A 20,121-nucleotide genomic window follows, 5' to 3' on the forward strand; every position below is an offset into this window, starting at 1 on the left:
AGTGACTTCTCTTACTTTATTCTTCTTTTTCAAGATTGGTTAAGCTATCCCAAGGCTTGTGACTTTCCATATAAATTTTAGAATAAACTTGTTTATGTCTACAACAGCTTAGCTGGGATTTTGATAGGGATTGCATTAAACCCATAGATCAGTTTGAGGGGAGAATCTTTTTCTATTTTGAGTATTAAAATATATGAACACAGTATATTTATTCATTTTAGTTTTTTATTTCTTTCATCAGTATTATGATTTTCAGCATACTGGTTGAGAATATGTTTTGATAAGTTTAGACCTAAGTATTTCATTTTGATTGATTTTCATTTGTTTATCTTTTATCCTGCTAAACTCACTTATTAGTTGTAGAAGGATTTTGTTTTGTTTTGTCTTTGTAGATTGCCTGGTATTGTCTACACAGACAGTTGTGTAGAAAACATAGAGACAGTGTTCTTTCTTTCTTTTCAACCTGTATGGCTTTATGGCTTTTCCTTCTTTTTTTTTTTCAATTAAATTTTTTGGGGGTAGTGATGGGGTCTCACTATGTTGCTCAGACTGCTCTCAAACTCCTGAACTCCAGTGGTCTGCCTGCCTCAGCCTCCCAGAGTGCTGGGATTATAGGCGTGAGCGACCACACCCGGCCTTCTTTCTGTTTTAAATTTTTCTGCCTTAATTCAGCGACTGGACTTTTAGTACAATGTGGAGTAAGAGTGCTGGGAGTGGACTTCCTATGTTGTTCCCAGTCTTTTCACTGTTATTTATTTATTGTCATGATTGGATGTTGAATTTTGTCTAATGCCTTTTGGTGTCAGTTGATATGATCATCTGGATATGAGTTTCATTCTTTACTCTTTTGATATAGATTACACTGATCTTTTTATTTTTTGAGACACAGTCTTCCTCTGTCACCCAGGCTGGAGTACAGTGGTGCGATCATGACTCACTGCAGCCTTGACCTCCTGTGCTCCAGTGATCCTCCTTCCTCCACCACCCAAGTAGCTGGGACTACACTTGTGTGCTATCATGCCTGGCTAATTTTTTTTTTTTTTGTAGAGCCCGGTCTTACCGTGTTGCCTAGGTTGGTCTTGGCTTCAAGGGAACTCTTGGCTTCAAGGGATCCTGCCACTTCAGCCTCCCAAGCATTAGGTTTACAGGCAGGAGCCACCGCATCTGGCCTGATTAATTTTTTGAATGTCAAAGCAGTCTTGTATTCCTGGAATAACTCTCACTTGATCATGAATGAAAATGAAGATACAACATATGGAAATATGTGTGTTCTTTGTTTTTTCTTTTCATGTCAGATGGTTAATGTGCTAATGTTGTAACAAGGGTCAAGGGTAGCATATCCCACATATATGCGTGAATACCCAGTCGTCACACTTATGAACTATGAAAAGATCGCCATGTGAAAATTTTTAAACAAATCTTTTTATGTGTTGTTGGATTCCATTTGGTAGTATTTTGTTGAGGACTTTTTCATTCATGAGAGATATTGGTCTGTGGGTTTTTTGTTTTGTTTTGTTTTTTCTTTTTGTGGGGGTACTGTCTTCATCTGATTTTGGCATTGGGATAATAGTAGCCTCATAAAAAGAGTTGCAAAGTGTTCCCTATTCTGTTTTCTGGAAGAGTTTGCATAGAATTGGGATGAATTCTTTAAATATTTGGTGTAATTCTGCAGTGAAACCATCTGTGCCTGGAGATTTCTTGTTCCAGAAGCTCTTAATTACAAATTTTATGTCTTTAATGGTTATAAGACGATTCAGATTATCTATTTCATCTTGCCTGAATTTTGGTAGTTTATGATTTTCAAGGTATTTCAAGTCCTGTTAGGGAAGTGGAAGTTGCACTGAGTGCCTTGAAGAGACCAGCTTGAGTAGTCTGAGGGTGATGTTTCGAGTATTTGCTTAACACTCTTTAACGGCTGCGGGAGCCTTTTTGATAACCCCTGTTTTATTCGTGATGTTGTTGGTTTGTGTCTTCTCTGTTTTTATCTTTGTCGTAAAATTTATTAGTTTTGTTGATTCTATTCAAATAACCAGCTTTTTGTTTCATTGATTTTCTCTGTTTTTCTGTTTTCAATTTTATTGATATCTGCCCTTTATTTTTTATTTATTTATTTAGTTTTTTTTTTTTTTTTGAGACTGAGTTTCACTCTTGTTGCCCAGGCTGGAGTGCAATGGCACGATCTTGGCTCCCTGCAACCTCCGCCTCTGGGTTCAAGTGATACTCCTGCCTCAGCTTCCCGAGTAGCTGGGATTACAAACATGCACCAGCACGCACAGCTAATTTTTTGTTATTTTTTGTAGAGACGGGTTTCTCCATGTTGGTCAGGCTGGTCTCAAACTCCCTACCTCAGGTGATCCACCCGCCTTGGCCTCCCAAAGTGCTGGGATTACAGGCATGAGCCACCGCGCCCGGCCAATTTCTGCCCTTATTATTTCTATTCTTCTGTTTGGGGTTTGTTAATCTTGAAGTTTCTTAGGTTATTGGTTTATCTTTTCTCATTTCTAATGTGAGCATTTAGTGCTTAAGATTCCTTCTCTGTACTGCTGTGCTGTACCCCACAAATGTTCATGTGTTGTATTTTCATTCATATTTCCTTTGGGACTTCTTTTTGGCCCATGCATTATTTATATATACGTTGTTTTAATTATCAAGTATTTAGAGAGTTTCCTGTCTTTCTGTTATAGATTTCTAGCTTGATTACATTATGTTCTGAGAACATATTCTTATGATTTGAATTCTTTTAGATTTGCTGTGTTTTCTTTTATTGCCCCAAATGTATTTCATCTTGGTAGATTTCTGTTGGCTTTAAAAATGTGTGTATTTTGCTGTTGGGGAGTGGGGTGTTGTACAGATGTCAGATTTTGCTGGTTGACTATTCAGATCTTTTGTAAATCCTTGCTCCTTTGCTGCCTAGTTTCACTCTGTCACTTATGCTAGAGTGCAGTGGCACGAACATGACTCACTGCAGCCTTGACCTCCTAGGCTCAAGCAGTTCCCCTGGCTTAACCTCCTGAGTAGCTGGTACTATAGGTGTGTGCCGCCATACCTGGCTAATTTTAAAATTTTTTGGAGAGACAGGGACTTGCTATGTTTCCCACGCTCAAACTCCTGCCACAAGCAATCCTTTGTCTTGGCCTCCCAGAGTGCTGGAATTACAGGCATGAGCCACTGCGCCCAACCTCTGCCTAGTTTTAACAGTTGCTGAGAGGAGGATGTTGAAGTAGATGTCTTCTTGGTGGGTTAATCCTTTTGTCATTAAGCAATTGTTATGGTCACTTCCTTTTCATGCCATTGGTGAAGGAGGGGTCCCTGCCCTAAAGTGTAGGAGATGGCTGAACACAACACCTGGTGTGGATGGATGAGATTGACAGCAGTGTTTTAGTCACATATACCCACAGCTCAGAGGAGGACACTGAATGCCACACAGGGTCAGATGGGCACCATACTCTGTAGCGGAGTGAGGGCTGGGGTCTGAGGAGGCAGGCAGGCTTGGTAGTAACAAGAGCGCACAATGACTAATGGTTCCTGAGGGGGAATGCAATTGGCTTGTTTGAATAAATTCATGGGCTGGCAGACAGGTGAAGTGAAACTTCTTAGGCTGAGGTGCAGCTGCTCTGGCTGATAAAAGAACTAGCCAGGGGGGGAGCCTTTCCTGCTGGGTGGCAGGGTAGGAGCTGTCTGTCAGAAACAGGAAAACCCATGGCTAGGCCTTTGGGGCCCTGTAAGGCTCAAAGATGTCAAGGCAGCATAGGAAATTTTATATCTTAAAATTCAGCGAAGACCCTCTCTCCAGCTCTGGTAAATTATTTTGCTTGAAGTCTACTTCATGAGATATTAATATATTCATTCCTGCTTCCTTAAAAAATTAATGATTATATAAGATATCTTTCTCCATTCTTTTACCTTCAGCCTACTTAGGTCCTTAAGTGAGTTGGAAGTTTCTTACGAACAGTATCTAGTTGGGCCATGTGTTTATTATAGGCTCTCCATCAATCTGTCTTTTGGTTTATTTAGACCATTTACATTTAAGGTGCTTATTATTACATAATTGCTTATATCTGATGTTTTTATTATTTGCTTTTTTGTTTCCTTTTTCTTTAGCTCCATCTTGATCTATTTCTGTATAATGTTGTTGCGTGTACCTCTTTGTATAGTCTTAAAGTGTTTGCTCTGGATGTTACAATATGCGTTGTAATATAGTAGTCCACTGGTACCAGTATTTACCACTTCAAAGTGTGGAAACCTGCCTTGCATTTATGTCTCTTTACCTTTTCCACTCTTATAAATCACTGGCTTGAGTATTAGGTGGTGGTATAGTTTTTGTTTGAGTCGTCAAATGTGATTTTAAGAACTATGGATTGTCTAGTGTGTGGTTTCCACATTTCTGGTCTTTCCTTTGTCCCTCCTCCCATAGTCCCATATTCATCCCTTCTGCATAAGAACTTTCTGTAGTCATTTTTTTTATTTTGATTTTTTTGTTTTAATTTTTTGTGTAGTGGAAATGACAGAATATATTTCTGTAGCCACTTTTTAGCATTTCTAAATTTACCAGTGACAAATTCCTATATTCTCTTCCTCTGAGAATGTCTTTATTTCTCTCTTCATTTCTGAAGGGTAGTTTCATGGGATATAGAATTTGTAGCCAACATGTTTTTTTGTTTGTTTTTTTTTGTTTTTAAGCACTTGAAAATGTTGTGCCACTTCCTTCTGGCCTCCATGATTTTAGAGGAGAAATACACTGGCATTTGAGTTGGCGTGTCCCTGCTGGCATTCTGCCTTTTTTGATCTTTGTTTTTAGTTTTGAAAGTTTAATCAGTGTTGCTTTCTTTTGGTATACTTCCAGGTTTGCTCAGCTTCTTGAATCTGTAAGTTTATATCTTTCACCAAATGTGGGAAGCATCAGGAATTAGTTATTTGCATGCTTTCGCAGCTCTGGTCTCCTATGGGACTCAGATAACATAAATGCGGGGTCTTTTGTTATTGTCCCACAGGTCCATGCAGCTCTGTTCATTTGTTTTCAGGTTATTTTCTCTCTATTTTTCAGACTGGGTGAATTCTGTTGATCAGGTTTCAGCTTCTCTGATTCTGTCCTCTGTCACCTCCACTTTTACTCAATAGAACCCATCCAGATAGATTTTTTTTTTAATTCTGTTACTGTATTTTATATTTCTGTAATTTCCATTTGATTCTTCTTCAGTTTCTTTGCTGACATTTTCAGTTCTTTGTTTGTTGCCATAGGATTTGTAGTTGCTTGTTGAAGCATTTTTATACTGACCGCTATAAGCGATGATGGTTCCAACATCTGCCTATGTAATTTTTTTATTTTTGCAGGCAGTCTTGTTTCGGTTTAGTCTATAGGTCCTGGTCTACTTTGTGGGCTGTAATTCCATTGACAATTTAATTTCAGAGCCTTCATGGTGTTATTTTGGTCTGTTTGGCGTATCTGGTATCACTGGGGCTCTCCCACCAGTCCCTGCTGATGCCCACCTGAGGGAACAGGGGAGCTGCCCCAGGCTGGGCCACCTGCTGCAGCTAGGTGGGTGGGGAATGGTGGTTGTCTTGGTGTGTGGAGCTGGTTTTCTTGTTGTGGGGAAGATCTCCTTTGATCTGGGAGGACTGAGTCTGCCTGGGTTGCCTTCTATTGCTACCTTGGAGTTGGGAGACTCTGGGCCTGGGTCACCTTCCTATTGGATGAGGTCCAAGGAGACACCTGGCCACTATACATTCCCTAGTCCTAGAGTGTGTCAGCAGCCTTTTTCTTTCCACCTTTCAGAATTCTCCATTGATCATCTCCTGTCTATTATTTCTAGAGTTTAGGTTACACTTTTTAGGAGGGAATAATGTGTTATCTTCTCTAGATCAGAAATCCTTAGTGGTGGTTTTGGGTTGTAACTGTGCTAAAAGGAGAATTGGCGTATTTGTGAAGTCGAGTCTTTCTTTTGAAATGAGAACATATCATTATTCCGTAGATAATATTTACAACACCTACTTCCTTGGGTTGAAGAATGTGGTTAAGCTTAGGAAAGTACTTAATGCAGTGCCTGGTGTGCAGAGCACATACGAGTGTTGGTGATGATGCTATTCCTTTCATCCTTTGGTAGCATATTAAAGCTTTTCTTCTTTTTTTTTTTTTTAAATAAAGTTCTGGTGCATTTCTTGTTAGGTTTATTCCTATTTTATCCTTTTTTGCTTTTATTACAAATAGGCGCTTCCTATCTATTATAACTTCTACCTGGTTCTTTGGCCCTTAAGTGAAAATGTTTTAATAGCCTTCTAAACATTGCTCTCCCAAATGAGTTTTAACTTGCCTGTTTCTTTTGTTTTCCTTTTTTTGAGACAGGGTCTCACTCTGTCACCCAGGCCAGAGTTCAGTGATGCAATTATGGCTCACTGCAACCTCTGCCTCCCAGGCCCCCAAACTGCTGGGTTTACAGTCATGAGCCACTGCATGCAGCCTTACTTGTCTATTTCTTTTAAGAGTGGGAACTGTAATTGAGCCCAGAGCTCCAAAAACAAATGAAGGAATGAATGAGTGAATAAGCTCTTCCCATGGGTTTGGTGTGGTTTGGGGCTCTACTCTTTTTTTTTTTTTTTTTTTTTTGGGTAGGCAGGGATTCTTTTTTTTTTTTTTCTTCTTTTCTTTTCTTTTCTTTTATTTTTATTATACTTTAAGTTCTAGGGTACATGTGGATAATGTGCAGGTTTGTTACATATGTATACCTGTGCCATGTTGGCGTGCTGCACCCATCAACTCGTCAGCACCCATCAACTCGTCATTTACATCAGGTATACCTCCCAGTGCAATCCCTCCCCACTTTCCCCTCCCCAGGATAGGCCCCGGTGTGTGATGTTCCCCTTCCCGAGTCCAAGTGATCTCATTGTTCAGTTCCCACCTATGAGTGAGAACATGCGGTGTTTGGTTTTCTGTTCTTGTGATAGTTTGCTGAGAATGATGGTTTCCAGCTGCATCCATGTCCCTACAAAGGACACAAACTCATCCTTTTTTATGGCTGCATAGTATTCCATGGTGTATATGTGCCACATTTTCTTAATCCAGTCTGTCACTGATGGACATTTGGGTTGATTCCAAGTCTTTGCTATTGTGAATAGTGCCGCAATAAACATACGTGTGCATGTGTCTTTATAGCAGCCTGATTTATAATCCTTTGGGTATATACCCAGTAATGAGATGGCTGGGTCCTATGGTACTTCTAGTTCTAGATCCTTGAGGAATCGCCATACTGTTTTCCATAATGGTTGAACTAGTTTACACTCCCACCAACAGTGTAAAAGTGTTCCTATTTCTCCACATCCTCTCCAGCACCTGTTGTTTCCTGACTTTTGAATGATCACCATTCTAACTGGTGTGAGATGGTATCTCATTGTGGTTTTGATTTGCATTTCTCTGATGGCCAGTGATGATGAGCATTTTTTCATGTGTCTGTTGGCTGTATGAATGTCTTCTTTTGAGAACTGTCTGTTCATATCCTTTGCCCACTTTTCGATGGGGTTGTTTGTTTTTTTCTTGTAAATTTGTTTGAGTTCTTTGTAGGTTCTGGATATTAGCCCTTTGTCAGATGAGTAGATTGCAAAAAGTTTCTCCCATTCTGTAGGTTGCCTGTTCACTCTGATGGTAGTTTCTTTTGCTGTGCAGAAGCTCTTTAGTTTAATTAGATCCCATTTGTCAATTTTGGCTTTTGTTGCTGTTGCTTTTGGTGTTTTAGACATGAATTCCTTGCCCATGCCTATGTCCTGAATGGTATTACCTAGGTTTTCTTCTAGGGTTTTTATGGTATTAGGTCTAACATTTAAGTCTCTAATCCATCTTGAATTAATTTTCGTATAAGGAGTAAGGAAAGGATCCAGTTTGAGCTTTCTACTTATGGCTAGCCAATTTTCCCAGCACCATTTATTAAATAGGGAATCCTTTCCCCATTTCTTGTTTTTCTGAGGTTTGGCAAAGATCAGATGGCTGTGGATGTGTGGTATTATTTCTGAGGACTCTGTTCTGTTCCATTGGTCTATATCTCTGTTTTGGTACCAGTACCATGCTGTTTTGGTTACTGTAGCCTTGTAGTATAGTTTGAAGTCAGGTAGCATGACGCCTCCAGCTTTGTTCTTTTGACTTAGGATTGTCTTGGCAATGCGGGGTCTTTTTTGGTTCCATATGAACTTTAAAGCAGTTTTTTCCAATTCTGTGAAGAAACTCATTGGTAGCTTGATGGGGATGGCATTGAATCTATAAATTACCTTGGGCAGTATGGCCATTTTCATGATATTGATTCTTCCTATCCATGAGCATGGTATGTTCTTCCATTTGTTTGTGTCCTCTTTTATTTCACTGAGCAGTGGCTTGTAGTTCTCCTTGAAGAGGTCCTTTACGTCCCTAGTAAGTTGGATTCCTAGGTATTTCATTCTCTTTGAAGCAATTGTGAATGGAAGTTCATTCATGATTTGGCTCTCTGTTTGTCTGTTACTGGTGTATAAGAATGCTTGTGATTTTTGCACATTAATTTTGTATCCTGAGACTTTGCTGAAGTTGCTTATCAGCTTAAGGAGATTTTGGGCTGAGACAATGGGGTTTTCTAAATAGACAATTATGTTATCTGCGAACAGGGACAATTTGACTTCTTTTCCTAACTGAATACCCTTGATTTCTTTCTCTTGCCTGATTGCCCTAGCCAGAACTTCCAACACTATGTTGAATAGGAGCGGTGAGAGAGGGCATCCCTGTCTTGTGCCAGTTTTCAAAGGGAATTTTTCCAGTTTTTGCCCATTCAGTATGATATTGGCTGTGGGTTTGTCATAAATAGCTCTTACGATTTTGAGATACGTTCCATCAATACCGAATTTATTGAGCGTTTTTAGCATGAAGGGCTGTTGAATTTTGTCAAAGGCCTTTTCTGCATCTATTGAGATAATCATGTGGTTTTTGTCTTTGGTTCTGTTTATATGCTGGATTACGTTTATTGACTTGCCTATGTTGAACCAGCCTTGCATCCCAGGGATGAAGCCCACTTGATCATGGTGGATAAGCTTTTTGATGTGCTGCTGGATCCGGTTTGCCAGTATTTTATTGAGGATTTTTGCATCGATGTTCATCAGGGATATTGGTCTAAAATTCTCTTTTTTTGTTGTGTCTCTGCCAGGCTTTGGTATCAGGATGATGTTGGCCTCATAAAATGAGTTAGGGAGGATTCCCTCTTTTTCTATTGATTGGAATAGTTTCAGAAGGAATGGTACCAGCTCCTCCTTGTACCTCTGGTAGAATTCAGCTGTGAATCCCTCTGGTCCTGGACTTTTTTTCATTGGTAGGCTATTAATTATTGCCTCAATTTCAGAGCCTGCTATTGGTCTATTCAGGAATTCAGCTTCTTCCTGGTTTAGTCTTGGGAGAGTGTAAGTGTCCAGGAAATTATCCATTTCTTCTAGATTTTCTAGTTTATTTGCATAGAGGTGTTTATAATATTCTCTGATGGTAGTTTGTATTTCTGTGGGGTCGGTGGTGATAACCCCTTTATCATTTTTTATTGCGTCGATTTGATTCTTCTCTCTTTTCTTCTTTATTAGTCTTGCTAGCGGTCTATCAATTTTGTTGATCTTTTCCAAAAACCAACTCCTGGATTCATTGATTTTTTGGAGGGTTTTTTGTGTCTCTATCTCCTTCAGTTTTGCTCTGATCTTAGTTATTTCTTGCCTTCTGCTAGCTTTTGAATGTGTTTGCTCTTGCTTCTCTAGTTCTTTTAATTGTGATGTTAGAGTGTCAATTTTAGATCTTTCCAGCTTTCTCTTGTGGGCATTTAGTGCTATAAATTTCCCTCTACACACTGCTTTAAATGTGTCCCAGAGATTCTGGTATGTTGTATCTTTGTTCTCATTGGTTTCAAAGAACATCTTTATTTCTGCCTTCATTTCGTTATGTATCCAGTAGTCATTCAGGAGCAGGTTATTCAGTTTCCATGTAGTTGAGCGGTTTTGATTGAGTTTCTTAGTCCTGAGTTCTAGTTTGATTGCACTGTGGTCTGAGAGACAGTTTGTTATAAGTTCTGTTCTTGTACATTTGCTGAGGAGTGCTTTACTTCCAACTATGTGGTCAATTTTGGAATAAGTGTGATGTGGTGCTGAGTAGAATGTATATTCTGTTGATTTGGAGTGGAGAGTTCTGTAGATGTCTATTAGGTCTGCTTGCTGCAGAGATGAGTTCAATTCCTGGATATCCTTGTTAACTTTCTGTTTCGTTGACCTGTCTAATGTTGACAGTGGGGTGTTGAAGTCTCCCATTATTATTGTATGGGAGTCTAAGTCTCTTTGTAAGTCTTTAAGGACTTGCTTTATGAATCTGGGTGCTCCTGTATTGGGTGCATATATATTTAGGATAGTTAGCTCTTCCTGTTGAATTGATCCCTTTACCATTATGTAATGGCCTTCTTTGTCTCTTTTGATCTTTGATGGTTTAAAGTCTGTTTTATCAGAGACTAGTATTGCAACCCCTGCTTTTTTTGGTTCTCCATTTGCTTAGTAGACCTTCCTCCATCCCTTTATTTTGAGTCTATGTATGTCTCTGCATGTGAGATGGGTCTCCTGAATACAGCAAACTGATGGGTCTTGACTCTTTATCCAGTTTGCCAGTCTGTGTCTTTTAATTGGAGCATTTAGTCCATTTACATTTAAGGTTAATATTGTTATGTGTGAACTTGATCCTGCCATTATGATATTAACTGGTTATTTTGCTCGTTAGTTCATGCAGTTTCTTCCTAGCCTCGATGGTCTTTACATTTTGGCATGTTTTTGCAATGGCTGGTACCGGTTGTTCCTTTCCATGTTTAGTGCTTCCTTCAGTGTCTCTTGTAAGGCAGGCCTGGTGGTGACAAAATCTCTAAGCATTTGCTTATCTGTAAAGGATTTTATTTCTCCTTCACTTATGAAACTTAGTTTGGCTGGATATGAAATTCTGGGTTGAAAATTCTTTTCTTTAAGAATGTCGAATATTGGCCCCCACTCTCTTCTGGCTTGTAGAGTTTCTGCCGTGAGATCTGCTGTTAGTCTGATGGGCTTCCCTTTGTGGGTAACCCGACCTTTCTCTCTGGATGCCCTTAAGATTTTTTCCTTCATTTCAACTTCGGTGAATCTGGCAATTATGTGTCTTGGAGTTGCTCTTCTCGAGGAGTATCTTTGTGGCGTTCTCTGTATTTCCTGAATTTGAATGTTGGCCTCCCCTAGTAGGTTGGGGAAGTTCTCCTGGATGATATCCTGAAGAGTGTTTTCCAACTTGGTTCCATTTTCCCCCTCACTTTCAGGCACCCCAGTAAGACATAGATTTGGTCTTTTTACATAATCCCATACTTCTTGCAGGCTTTGTTCATTTCTTTTTCTTCTTTTTTCTTTAGGTTTCTCTTCTCGCTTCATTTCATTCATTTGATCCTCAATCGCTGATACTCTTTCTTCCAGTTGATCGAGTCGGTTACTAAAGCTTGTGCATTTGTCACGTATTTCTTGTGTCATGGTTTTCATCTCTGTCCATTCGTTTATGGCGTTCTCTGCATTAATTATTCTAGTTATCAATTCTTCCACTTTTTTTTCAAGATTTTTAGTTTCTTTGCGCTGGGTACGTAATTCCTCCTTTAGCTCTGAGAAGTTTGATGGACTGGAGCCTTCTTCTCTCATCTCGTCAAAGTCATTCTCCGTCCAGCTTTGATCCATTGCTGGCGATGAGCTGTGTTCCTTTGCAGGGGGCGATGCGCTCTTATTTTTTGAATTTCCAGCTTTTCTGCCCTGCTTTTTCCCCATCTTTGTGGTTTTACCTGCCTCTGGTCTTTGATGATGGTGACGTACTGATGGGGTTTTGGTGTGGGTGTCCTTCCTGTTTGATAGTTTCCTTCTAACAGTCAGGACCCTCAGCTGTAGGTCTGTTGGAGATTGCTTGAGGTCCACTCCAGACCCTGTTTGCCTGGTTATCAGCAGCAGAGGCTGCAGAAGATAGAATATTGCTGAACAGCGAGTGTACCTGTCTGATTCTTGCTATGGAAGCTTCCTCTCATGGGTGTACTCCACCGTGTGAGGTGTGGGGTGTTGGTCTGCCCCTAGTGGGGGAAGTCTCCCAGTTAGGCTACTCAGGGGTCAGGGACCCACTTGAGCAGGTAGTCTGTCCCTTCTCAGATCTCAACCTCCGTGTTGGGAGATCCACTGCTCACTTCAAAGCTGTCAGACAGAGTCGTTTGTGTCTGCAGAGGTTTCAGCTGCTTTTTGTTGTTGTTGTTGTTGTTTAGCTGTGCCCTGTCCCCAGAGGTGGAGTCTACAGAGACAGGCAGGACTCCTTCAGCTGCTGTGAGCTCCACCCAGTTGGAGCTTCCCAGCCACTTTGTTTATCTACTTAAGCCTCAGCAATGGCGGGTGCCCCTCCCCCAGCCTCGCTGCTGCCTTGCGGGGGGACTGCTGTGCTAGCAATGAGGGAGGCTCCGTGGGCGTGGGACCCTCCCGGCCAGGTGTGGGATATAGTCTCCTGGTGTGCCCGTTTGCTAAGATCCTTGGTAGAGCGCAGTATTGGGGTGGGAGTTACCCGATTTTCCAGGTGTTGTGTGTCTCAGTTCCCCTGGCTAGGAAAAGGGATCTGGGGCTCTACTCTTAATCTAAATGCTATGTTTTATATAATCTAAGATTTCCCCTAGGTGTGTTACACGATTGTGTTGTGTTGAACTTACATTGAGACTCCTTTTCACATGTGCTGGTATCAGCGTGGGGCTTTTCTATTCACTCTTTGAACTATTCGTTTGGCGGACACGGATAGACCTCTGTGTCTTTTGAGTGTCCATTGGTTGGGTGCAGTGGCTCATGCCTGTAATCCCAGCACTTTGGAAGGCTGAGGAGGGCAGATCATGAGGTCAGGAGTTTGAGACCAGCCTGGCCAATATGGTGAAATCCTATCTCTACTAAAAATACAAAAATTAGCCAGGCCTGGTGGCGGGTGCCTATAATCCCAGCTACTAGGGAGACTGAGGCAGTAGAATTGCTTGAACCCGGGAGGCAGAGGTTAAAGTGAGCCAAGATCATGTCACTACACTCCAGCTTGGGTGACAGAGCGAGACTCCATCTCCAGGGAAAAAAAAAAAAAAAACAGTATCCATTATCTATACTGGAAAAATTGAAATTGGGATTTTGACTAAGTGTGGAAATGTGGATTGGGTCCATTTAGTTTACCTAAACAGATGATGAAATACTAATTGTTTTACGAAACATTCCCTAGTGCAGTTTTGCCTGTGTGTGTAGTGACGGGAAGTGAGAATGAGGCTTGGAGCGTGGAGTGTGCTGTGGGCCTGTGGTGGGTGGGGCCAGCAGCACCTGCATGCCTGGCTCACGGAGTAGCCTTTGGGTGTTCTTTTCCCAGAGGAGCTCTACGGTGACTTTGAAGACTTGGAAACAGGGGATGTACACAAGGGAAAATCAGATTCCGATACTCAGGTATGACTTTGCTGTGGCTGGCTGTTCTTGGTCATTGTGTTCTGAGAGAGGCCCACGTTGAGAAATGCAGATCTTACTTGTGATGTGTGAAGATTGCAGACTGGATGGATAGATTCCTTCCTAAAGGGTGGGGATGTGGGGACCAAAGAGAAATTTTCTTGTTTACTTGTTAAGTTTTGGATAATAATTACTACCGCTTCTTGCCACAGTCATTTGCCAAGTCCACTGTGATTTTTCACTCACAGAAGTCTTAGTTTCTTGGACTGACATTCGACCATTGCCATCATTCTCCTCTTCTTAAATTTAAGTGTCATTTAAAAGAACAAAGTCCCTGTTCTCCCTAATATTTCTTTGGAACAGGGTCTGGGAGCATCTCCCTGAGGGACACATCTGTTATTTTTATTCTAGTTTGTGTTCCCAGCCAGCTTAAGGAATGGCAGCTAATTGTAATGCAGATGTAACCATTTCCTGTAGCAGTACCATGTTATTCAGAGACAAAGGTTGTGTTGTGTTTTGTTTTGTTTTATTGATAGTGATAAGAGATTTTGCTAAGATTTTTGTTTAAATCGAACTTTAAAAAATCTAATGTTTAAAGAAAAGACCTTCATAAACATACACAAAATTTTTTCTTCTGGAAATTTAAGAATGAAGAGGTAGAGAAAGAAGTTAAGGAAGAAATTGACCCCAACGAAGAAGAAAGTGCCAAGAAAAAGCATTTGGATAAGAAGAGAAAATTGAAGGAGATGTTTGATGCAGAATATGATGAAGGAGAAAGCACATATTTTGATGATCTTAAAGGAGAAATGCAGAAACAAGCACAGGTGAGAAGCCTCAGTTCCTCTCAGCCCCTTGTCAAGACTATCATAGCACAGGAATACCTGATTTTGTTTGGGTCCCTGCTCCCTATCCTGCTTCTGTGCTTTTCATTTGGACTCCTGCGTAGAGATGCATATGAGTGTGTTTATTCATGCAGTGAGCTCATTGTGTCTGCAGTCAGAAGGTCACCAGAAAAAGATCCATACCTATTTTGTAACAAGAATTAGGAAACAGAAATGACTGACACATGGTCTCTACTTTTGAGACTTTTACAATGTAGTGATCTGAGACAGTGTATTCATTTCAGTGCAAGCATTGGCTGCCTATTCTGATTGCTGCTTCCTGATTTGAATGGCAGGTGATCAGTGGCCCATGTGGCTTATGGACACACCAGAGCTCATAGGAGGAGTGCTCTGAAAACTCATCCTGGTCAGAGTTCAGAAGGACATGTGGAATGTAAGGTCTGATGCAGAGATAAAGGGATATGGTGTGGCCCTCCTGCCTGGGGGTGCTAAGCAGGTTGCTGGAGGCGGTGATCTCACTCTGAAGGAGACAGACACAGAAACATGTGTACAGTTGATGGTGAGCATCTGAGTTGCGCCTTGTTAGTGAGGCCAGGAGTGCCTGTGTAAGCTGGAACAGATCTAGGTCTTCATTTAGTCAAAGAACTATCTCCTGATTAGGCATTAGCTTCGTGGTTGCAAGTCTGTGTTGACCTTTGATTGGCATGACTAGGCTAACTCTGAAGTTTTTGCTTCACACCATTTACAATTTAAAATTACCTAGAGCCTTGTGGGCCATTGGAAAAAGACTGAATGTTTCACTCTGAAATGGGAGTCCTTGGAGGGTTTTGAGCAGAGGAGAGACATTAAGGTAATCGGATCACTCTGCCAAAAGATCAGGCAGGTGGCACAAACCAGAGAGCTGGCAGTGGAAATAAGACAAAGAGTCAAACCCGGATAGACTTTATTTAGAAGCTGGGTCAGTAGGATTTCCTGGTGGACTGAATGTGGGGTGTGTAAGAGGAAATGAGGATGGTGACTGGAAGTTCCTGGAAGGATGGGTTGTTGTAAGTTAGACAGGAAACCCTCTGCAGATGCAGCTTTGGGAAGATGATGTTTGTTTCGGTTGGGTGTCATGCAGACAAGTGGAGTGTCAGGTCTGGAGAGAGGTCTGGCCAGGGACTTAGATGTACAGCCCTCAGCATGTAGATGCCACTTAACGTTGTCAGGTGGCCAGGGAGTGAGTGCAGAGTGAGTGGGAGGAGCAAGACTGGCATGGGCGAGATGGGGCGACTGTGGCCGTGAGGCCTGAGCAGTGCCCAGGCAGGAGAAGCAGTGTGAGCATGCAGGCACACGGGAAGCCAGTTGTACACGGAGGCGAAGCGTTGTTCAGACCCTGCTGTCATGTTAACTATGGTTAAGGCAGAGTTGACCACTGGAAGAGTCCTTCAGTGTGGGGGCCTTCATCAGTCTTGGCAAGCACCAATTTTCATGGATGTAGGAGAATGGGAGCAGAGGAACTGGAAGCTGTGACTGCAGAAAACTTTTGTGGGGTTTTGCTGCAGAGAGAAGCAGAGAAATGGAGCAGTTGTTGGTGGAAAAAGTGGAATCAAAAGGTTTTGAGATAAGAGAGGGAACAGAGGGAACAGCTGTTGGAGTAAAGTCCAGGAAGAGTGGATGGTGTCTAGTGAGCAACTGATGTGTGGCCCTGAGTAGAGGCTTGGACAAATCATCTGTTCCTGAGCTGCCCGTAGAACTTTCTGTGATCATGGAGATGCACGTCTTTGCTTCCCAGTATTGTAACCCTGGCCGCAGGTTGATATGGACCACTTCCAGTGTGGCTAGTATGATTGAGGAACTGCATTTTAAATATTACCTAATTGTAATTAATTTTAATTTAAATAGCCACACATAGCTCCCCTACGGGCCAGGTTGGAGCTCTAATAAGGCTGGATATGGGAGGAAACCCTGGTAGAGGGTTGACCATGGAGGTTCTTTTGGTTTTGGAGTGAATCAGGAAACAGCCATCAGCTGAGTGGAGGTGAGGGTGGTGTTGGGTGTTTGAAGACGGGAAAAGTGTGAAAGAATTGTTTGGAGAGGAAGGAAAGAAGTTGTGGACTGGAGACATTTCCAGTGTTCAGGCACGCAGGGCTCCACAGAGTTATCTACATTTGCTATCCCTTGGAGCAGCAGAGAAGAAAACGGTTGGGACATATTCTGAGCAGACTGTAGAGGTAAAATGTGTAGGTTTTTTTTGTTTGTTTGTTTCTTGCTTTTTGCGTTTTGAGACGGAATCTCGCTCTATTGCCCAGGCTGGAGTGCAGTGGCACGATCGCAACTCACTGCAACCTCCGTCTCCCGGGTTCAAGCAGTTCTCTCACCTCTGCCTCCTGAGTAGCTGGGACTACAGGCACACACCACCACACCCAGCTAATTTTGGTATTTTTAGTAGAGACGGGGTTTCACCATGTTGAAGACTGGTTTCAAACTCCTGATCTCATGTGATCCACCTGCCTCGGCCTCCCAAAGTGCTGGGACTACAGGCATGAGCCTCTGTGCCTGGCCAAATGTGTAGTATTTTTAATAGGATAAAGCCTACATAATTCTGTCCATAGTTCCTTTATTTAGAAATTGCGCCTTTGTTCATGTTAATCTTATGTTTATTACAGATAATGGCATATGGGTTTTTTTTTTTTTTTTTCCTGTCATGTGTAGCTGAATCGCGCAGAATTTGAAGATCAAGATGATGAAGCCAGAGTTCAGTATGAGGGTTTTCGACCTGGGATGTACGTCCGCGTTGAGATTGAAAATGTTCCCTGTGAATTTGTGCAGAACTTTGACCCCCATTACCCCATTATCCTGGGTGGCTTGGGCAACAGTGAGGGAAATGTTGGATACGTGCAGGTGGGTCCCTTTGCTGCATATTTGGTGCCTGAGGCTCTGTGGATTTCCCCTCCATCAATCATCTTACCCTCTCATCCCCTCAGATGCGTCTGAAGAAACATCGCTGGTATAAGAAAATCCTCAAGTCCCGAGATCCAATCATATTTTCTGTAGGGTGGAGGAGGTTTCAGACCATCCCACTCTATTATATCGAAGACCACAATGGAAGACAAAGGCTTCTAAAGTATACCCCACAGCACATGCATTGCGGAGCAGCCTTTTGGGGTAAAATATGATTACAATAACTTGCCTATTGCAGAGATTAAACCTTACAGGCTGCATTATTATAGCTTTTTGCTTTTCCTTTCATAAAATTTCACTCCTAAGATTTTTCTCTTTTCTGGGAGCGGGGAGGTGGTTTGGAGTATATATGTAAATCTATATCCAAAGCCAAATGTCCATATCCAGTATGTTAAACTAGAATCTAAAATTTGTGGTTTGCTATATTTCTTTTTTTGCTTTTCCTTTAAGGCCCTATCACTCCACAGGGAACTGGTTTCTTGGCAATACAGTCTGTCAGTGGCATAATGGTAACTATCTTGGATGATTTCTTTTACAGATTGGTTTGAGAAATATATCCTGAATGTGGGTTATATACATGAGACTTTTAAGTTGAAAATTACTCATTTTTATTAATATAAAGTAAATTTCCCTTTGCTTTTACTCTTCCTACATCCTTTTCAGTAGGGTGTGGGATTAAAGGAGGGGAGGTGGAAGAATTATAATGGTACATTTCCTATTTTTGTGCATCTTTTGGATTTATTTATCTAAGCAAGTACTTAAGAAGTGCTCACCATGTGCCAAGCACTATATGAGGTTGTGAGCAGCCATCAGAGACCAGCCAGACACGAGACTCCCTGCAGCCGTGCTGGGGTAGCAGTCTGTTCACACCATTTTCATTTGACCAGTCAGGCAGGGCGGGGTTTATCGGTCCCATTTAACAGAGAAGAAAGCAGAATAATGAGCAGATGGAATCTGCCCTGGAGGTCCAAATTTTAACTTCCTAAACATTGCAACTGTATTTTCTTTTCCATTTCATTCCAAATAAATCATTATAGTGAAATAACATTCCTCTGAAATCACTCTCAGGAAAGTACTCAAGTAGCCCTTGTTTTTTGTTTGTTTGTTTTGTTTTGTTTTGTTTTTTGAGACAGAGTCTCAGTCTGTCATCCAGACTGGAGTGCAGTGGCACGATCTTTGCTCACTGCAACCTCTGCCTCCTGGGTTTAAGCGGTTCTCCTGCCTCTGCCTCCCAAGTAGCTGGGATTACAGGTGTGCATGGTGGCATGCCGAGCTAATTTTTGTGTTTTTAGTAGAGACGGGATTTTGCCATGTTGGCCAGACTGGTCTTGAACTTCTGACCTCAGGTGATCTGCCCACCTCAGCATCCCAAAGTGCTGGGATTACAGGTATGAGCCACGGTGCCAGCCTCATGTCACCCTTGTTATTTTGGCTTACCAACTTTAGTTTTGGATTGCTTTTGTCAGACCACTGGGTTGCAAGTTCAGATGGTCTCTCTTGTTTTTCCTAGCTAATTGTAAGTAAAATTCACTTTGGTAATGTATTGTGTCACATAGAATTGAAGTTTTTCTCTTGCTGATATTATTCCTATTTTCAAATTTTGGGGTTCCTGTTAGCCTGATTTTCGGATAGCTGCCACAGGAGTTGTCCTTGATCTGGATAAATCCATAAAAATTGTGAAGAAATTAAAGCTAACTGGTTTTCCATATAAAATTTTCAAGAATACTTCATTTATTAAGGTCTGTATATCTATATATTCTCATATTTATAAATGTCCATATTGTTTGAGAAAAGGAATGAAATACCTCTAAAATATGGGCCTCATGTTTTTAGAAAAGTATTTGAAATCTTTTATAAACTTCATATTTTGTTTGCTCCTTTATATTCTGTTACTTAACTATGCCGAAGAAAGCAGTAGTAAAACAGCTATTTTTGAGGCTGTTACTCATGACTTCCATGTGAGACTGCCACAGAAGTCATATTGAAAATATGTCATTTTATCCACTGGGTTTTGTTTCCTACTTTTTAAATTTGTGTTAACAAAGGAAAAAAAAATCACAAGTTGTCTAACCATTCAGCAGAAAAATCGACAAAGCATTTGCAGACAACTTGGCAAGGGTACAGAGAAACAGATGTACTGTTTTTCAGTATTTGGGGAGGGTGGTTTGAGCAGCATTTATTGACAATTTCATTTGTGTGGATGTTTCTATTGATAACACAGTTAGGAAGATCATAAAATGTTCTTGCAATATAAGGTAATAATACCACCGGCGTTTATCTTACTGTTTTCATGTTCTAAGTGTATGCACCTGAGTAAAAGGTTCTGAGCTGTAGTCCAGTCTGAGAGACGCCAGCAAAGGCTGCCTAGGCCAGTTCAGTCCTGTAAATCCCTCTTCGATCTTCTCTTCCACACAGACAGTGGTGATGAGCATGCCCATGAACCCACATGATTATTTTGGGGGAAACGAAAGGGTTGTATTTTTGAGGTAGTAATTCCACTTTCAGGGGCAAATACATTTTGATTATTGTATCACCCTTCAGTGAGTTGTTTTTGTCCTTTAACCAAGTATGTATCTTTGAAGTAAGAAGTAAAGCATAAAGTATATGATTTTGTGTGTGTGTGTTTTTATCTTACTATACCTATAGGGAATGTTTAATTCTGCCTTGGAAGTGGCCAAATTTGAAGGTGCTGTGATTCGAACTGTCAGTGGGATAAGGGGGCAGATCAAGAAAGCGCTCCGAGCTCCAGAAGGCGCTTTCCGGGCCAGCTTTGAGGATAAACTGCTGATGAGTGGTGAGTGTCTTGAGTAGTGTTCAGGGCAGGGTGTTACCATTCATGCTTGACCTCTAACTAGTGTGATGAGAGGCTGGAGTCAGGTCTCTA

At 41.3% G+C, this 20,121-nt stretch overlaps 1 protein-coding gene and 1 non-coding gene across 24 annotated transcripts in view; one reads left to right on the forward strand and one right to left on the reverse strand.

Annotated features, from left to right (window-relative positions):
- The window catches only part of BMS1 (BMS1 ribosome biogenesis factor), a 57,375-nt gene that overhangs the window by 25,589 nt on the left and 11,665 nt on the right, over positions 1–20,121 (forward strand). For 9 of the 23 annotated variants that reach the window (XR_012417619.1, XR_012417621.1, XM_065520589.2 and 6 more), the window contains 7 exons: positions 13,382–13,455; positions 14,100–14,276; positions 16,989–17,177; positions 17,261–17,441; positions 17,688–17,746; positions 18,854–18,976; positions 19,884–20,031. Coding sequence is in view for 12 of the 23 variants with exons in the window: in XM_065520589.2 (XP_065376661.1) it covers positions 13,382–13,455; positions 14,100–14,276; positions 16,989–17,177; positions 17,261–17,441; positions 17,688–17,746; positions 18,854–18,976; positions 19,884–20,031 (951 nt within the window). In the remaining 11 variants the exon portion in view is untranslated. Of the gene's footprint in view, positions 1–13,381; positions 13,456–14,099; positions 14,277–14,629; positions 14,745–16,988; positions 17,178–17,260; positions 17,442–17,687; positions 17,747–18,853; positions 18,977–19,883; positions 20,032–20,121 lie in introns of those variants that run through there. The other 14 variants (XR_012417618.1, XR_012417620.1, XM_065520590.2 and 11 more) reach the window with 5 other exon arrangements.
- LOC135965224 (small nucleolar RNA U13) lies at positions 1,290–1,393 on the reverse strand. Its single transcript, XR_010578150.1, has one exon. It is a non-coding gene; the product is annotated as a small nucleolar RNA U13 (small nucleolar RNA).

Source organism: Macaca fascicularis, chromosome 9, assembly GCF_037993035.2.
Source record: "Macaca fascicularis isolate 582-1 chromosome 9, T2T-MFA8v1.1".
In the NCBI taxonomy this organism is placed as follows: domain Eukaryota; kingdom Metazoa; phylum Chordata; class Mammalia; order Primates; family Cercopithecidae; genus Macaca; species Macaca fascicularis.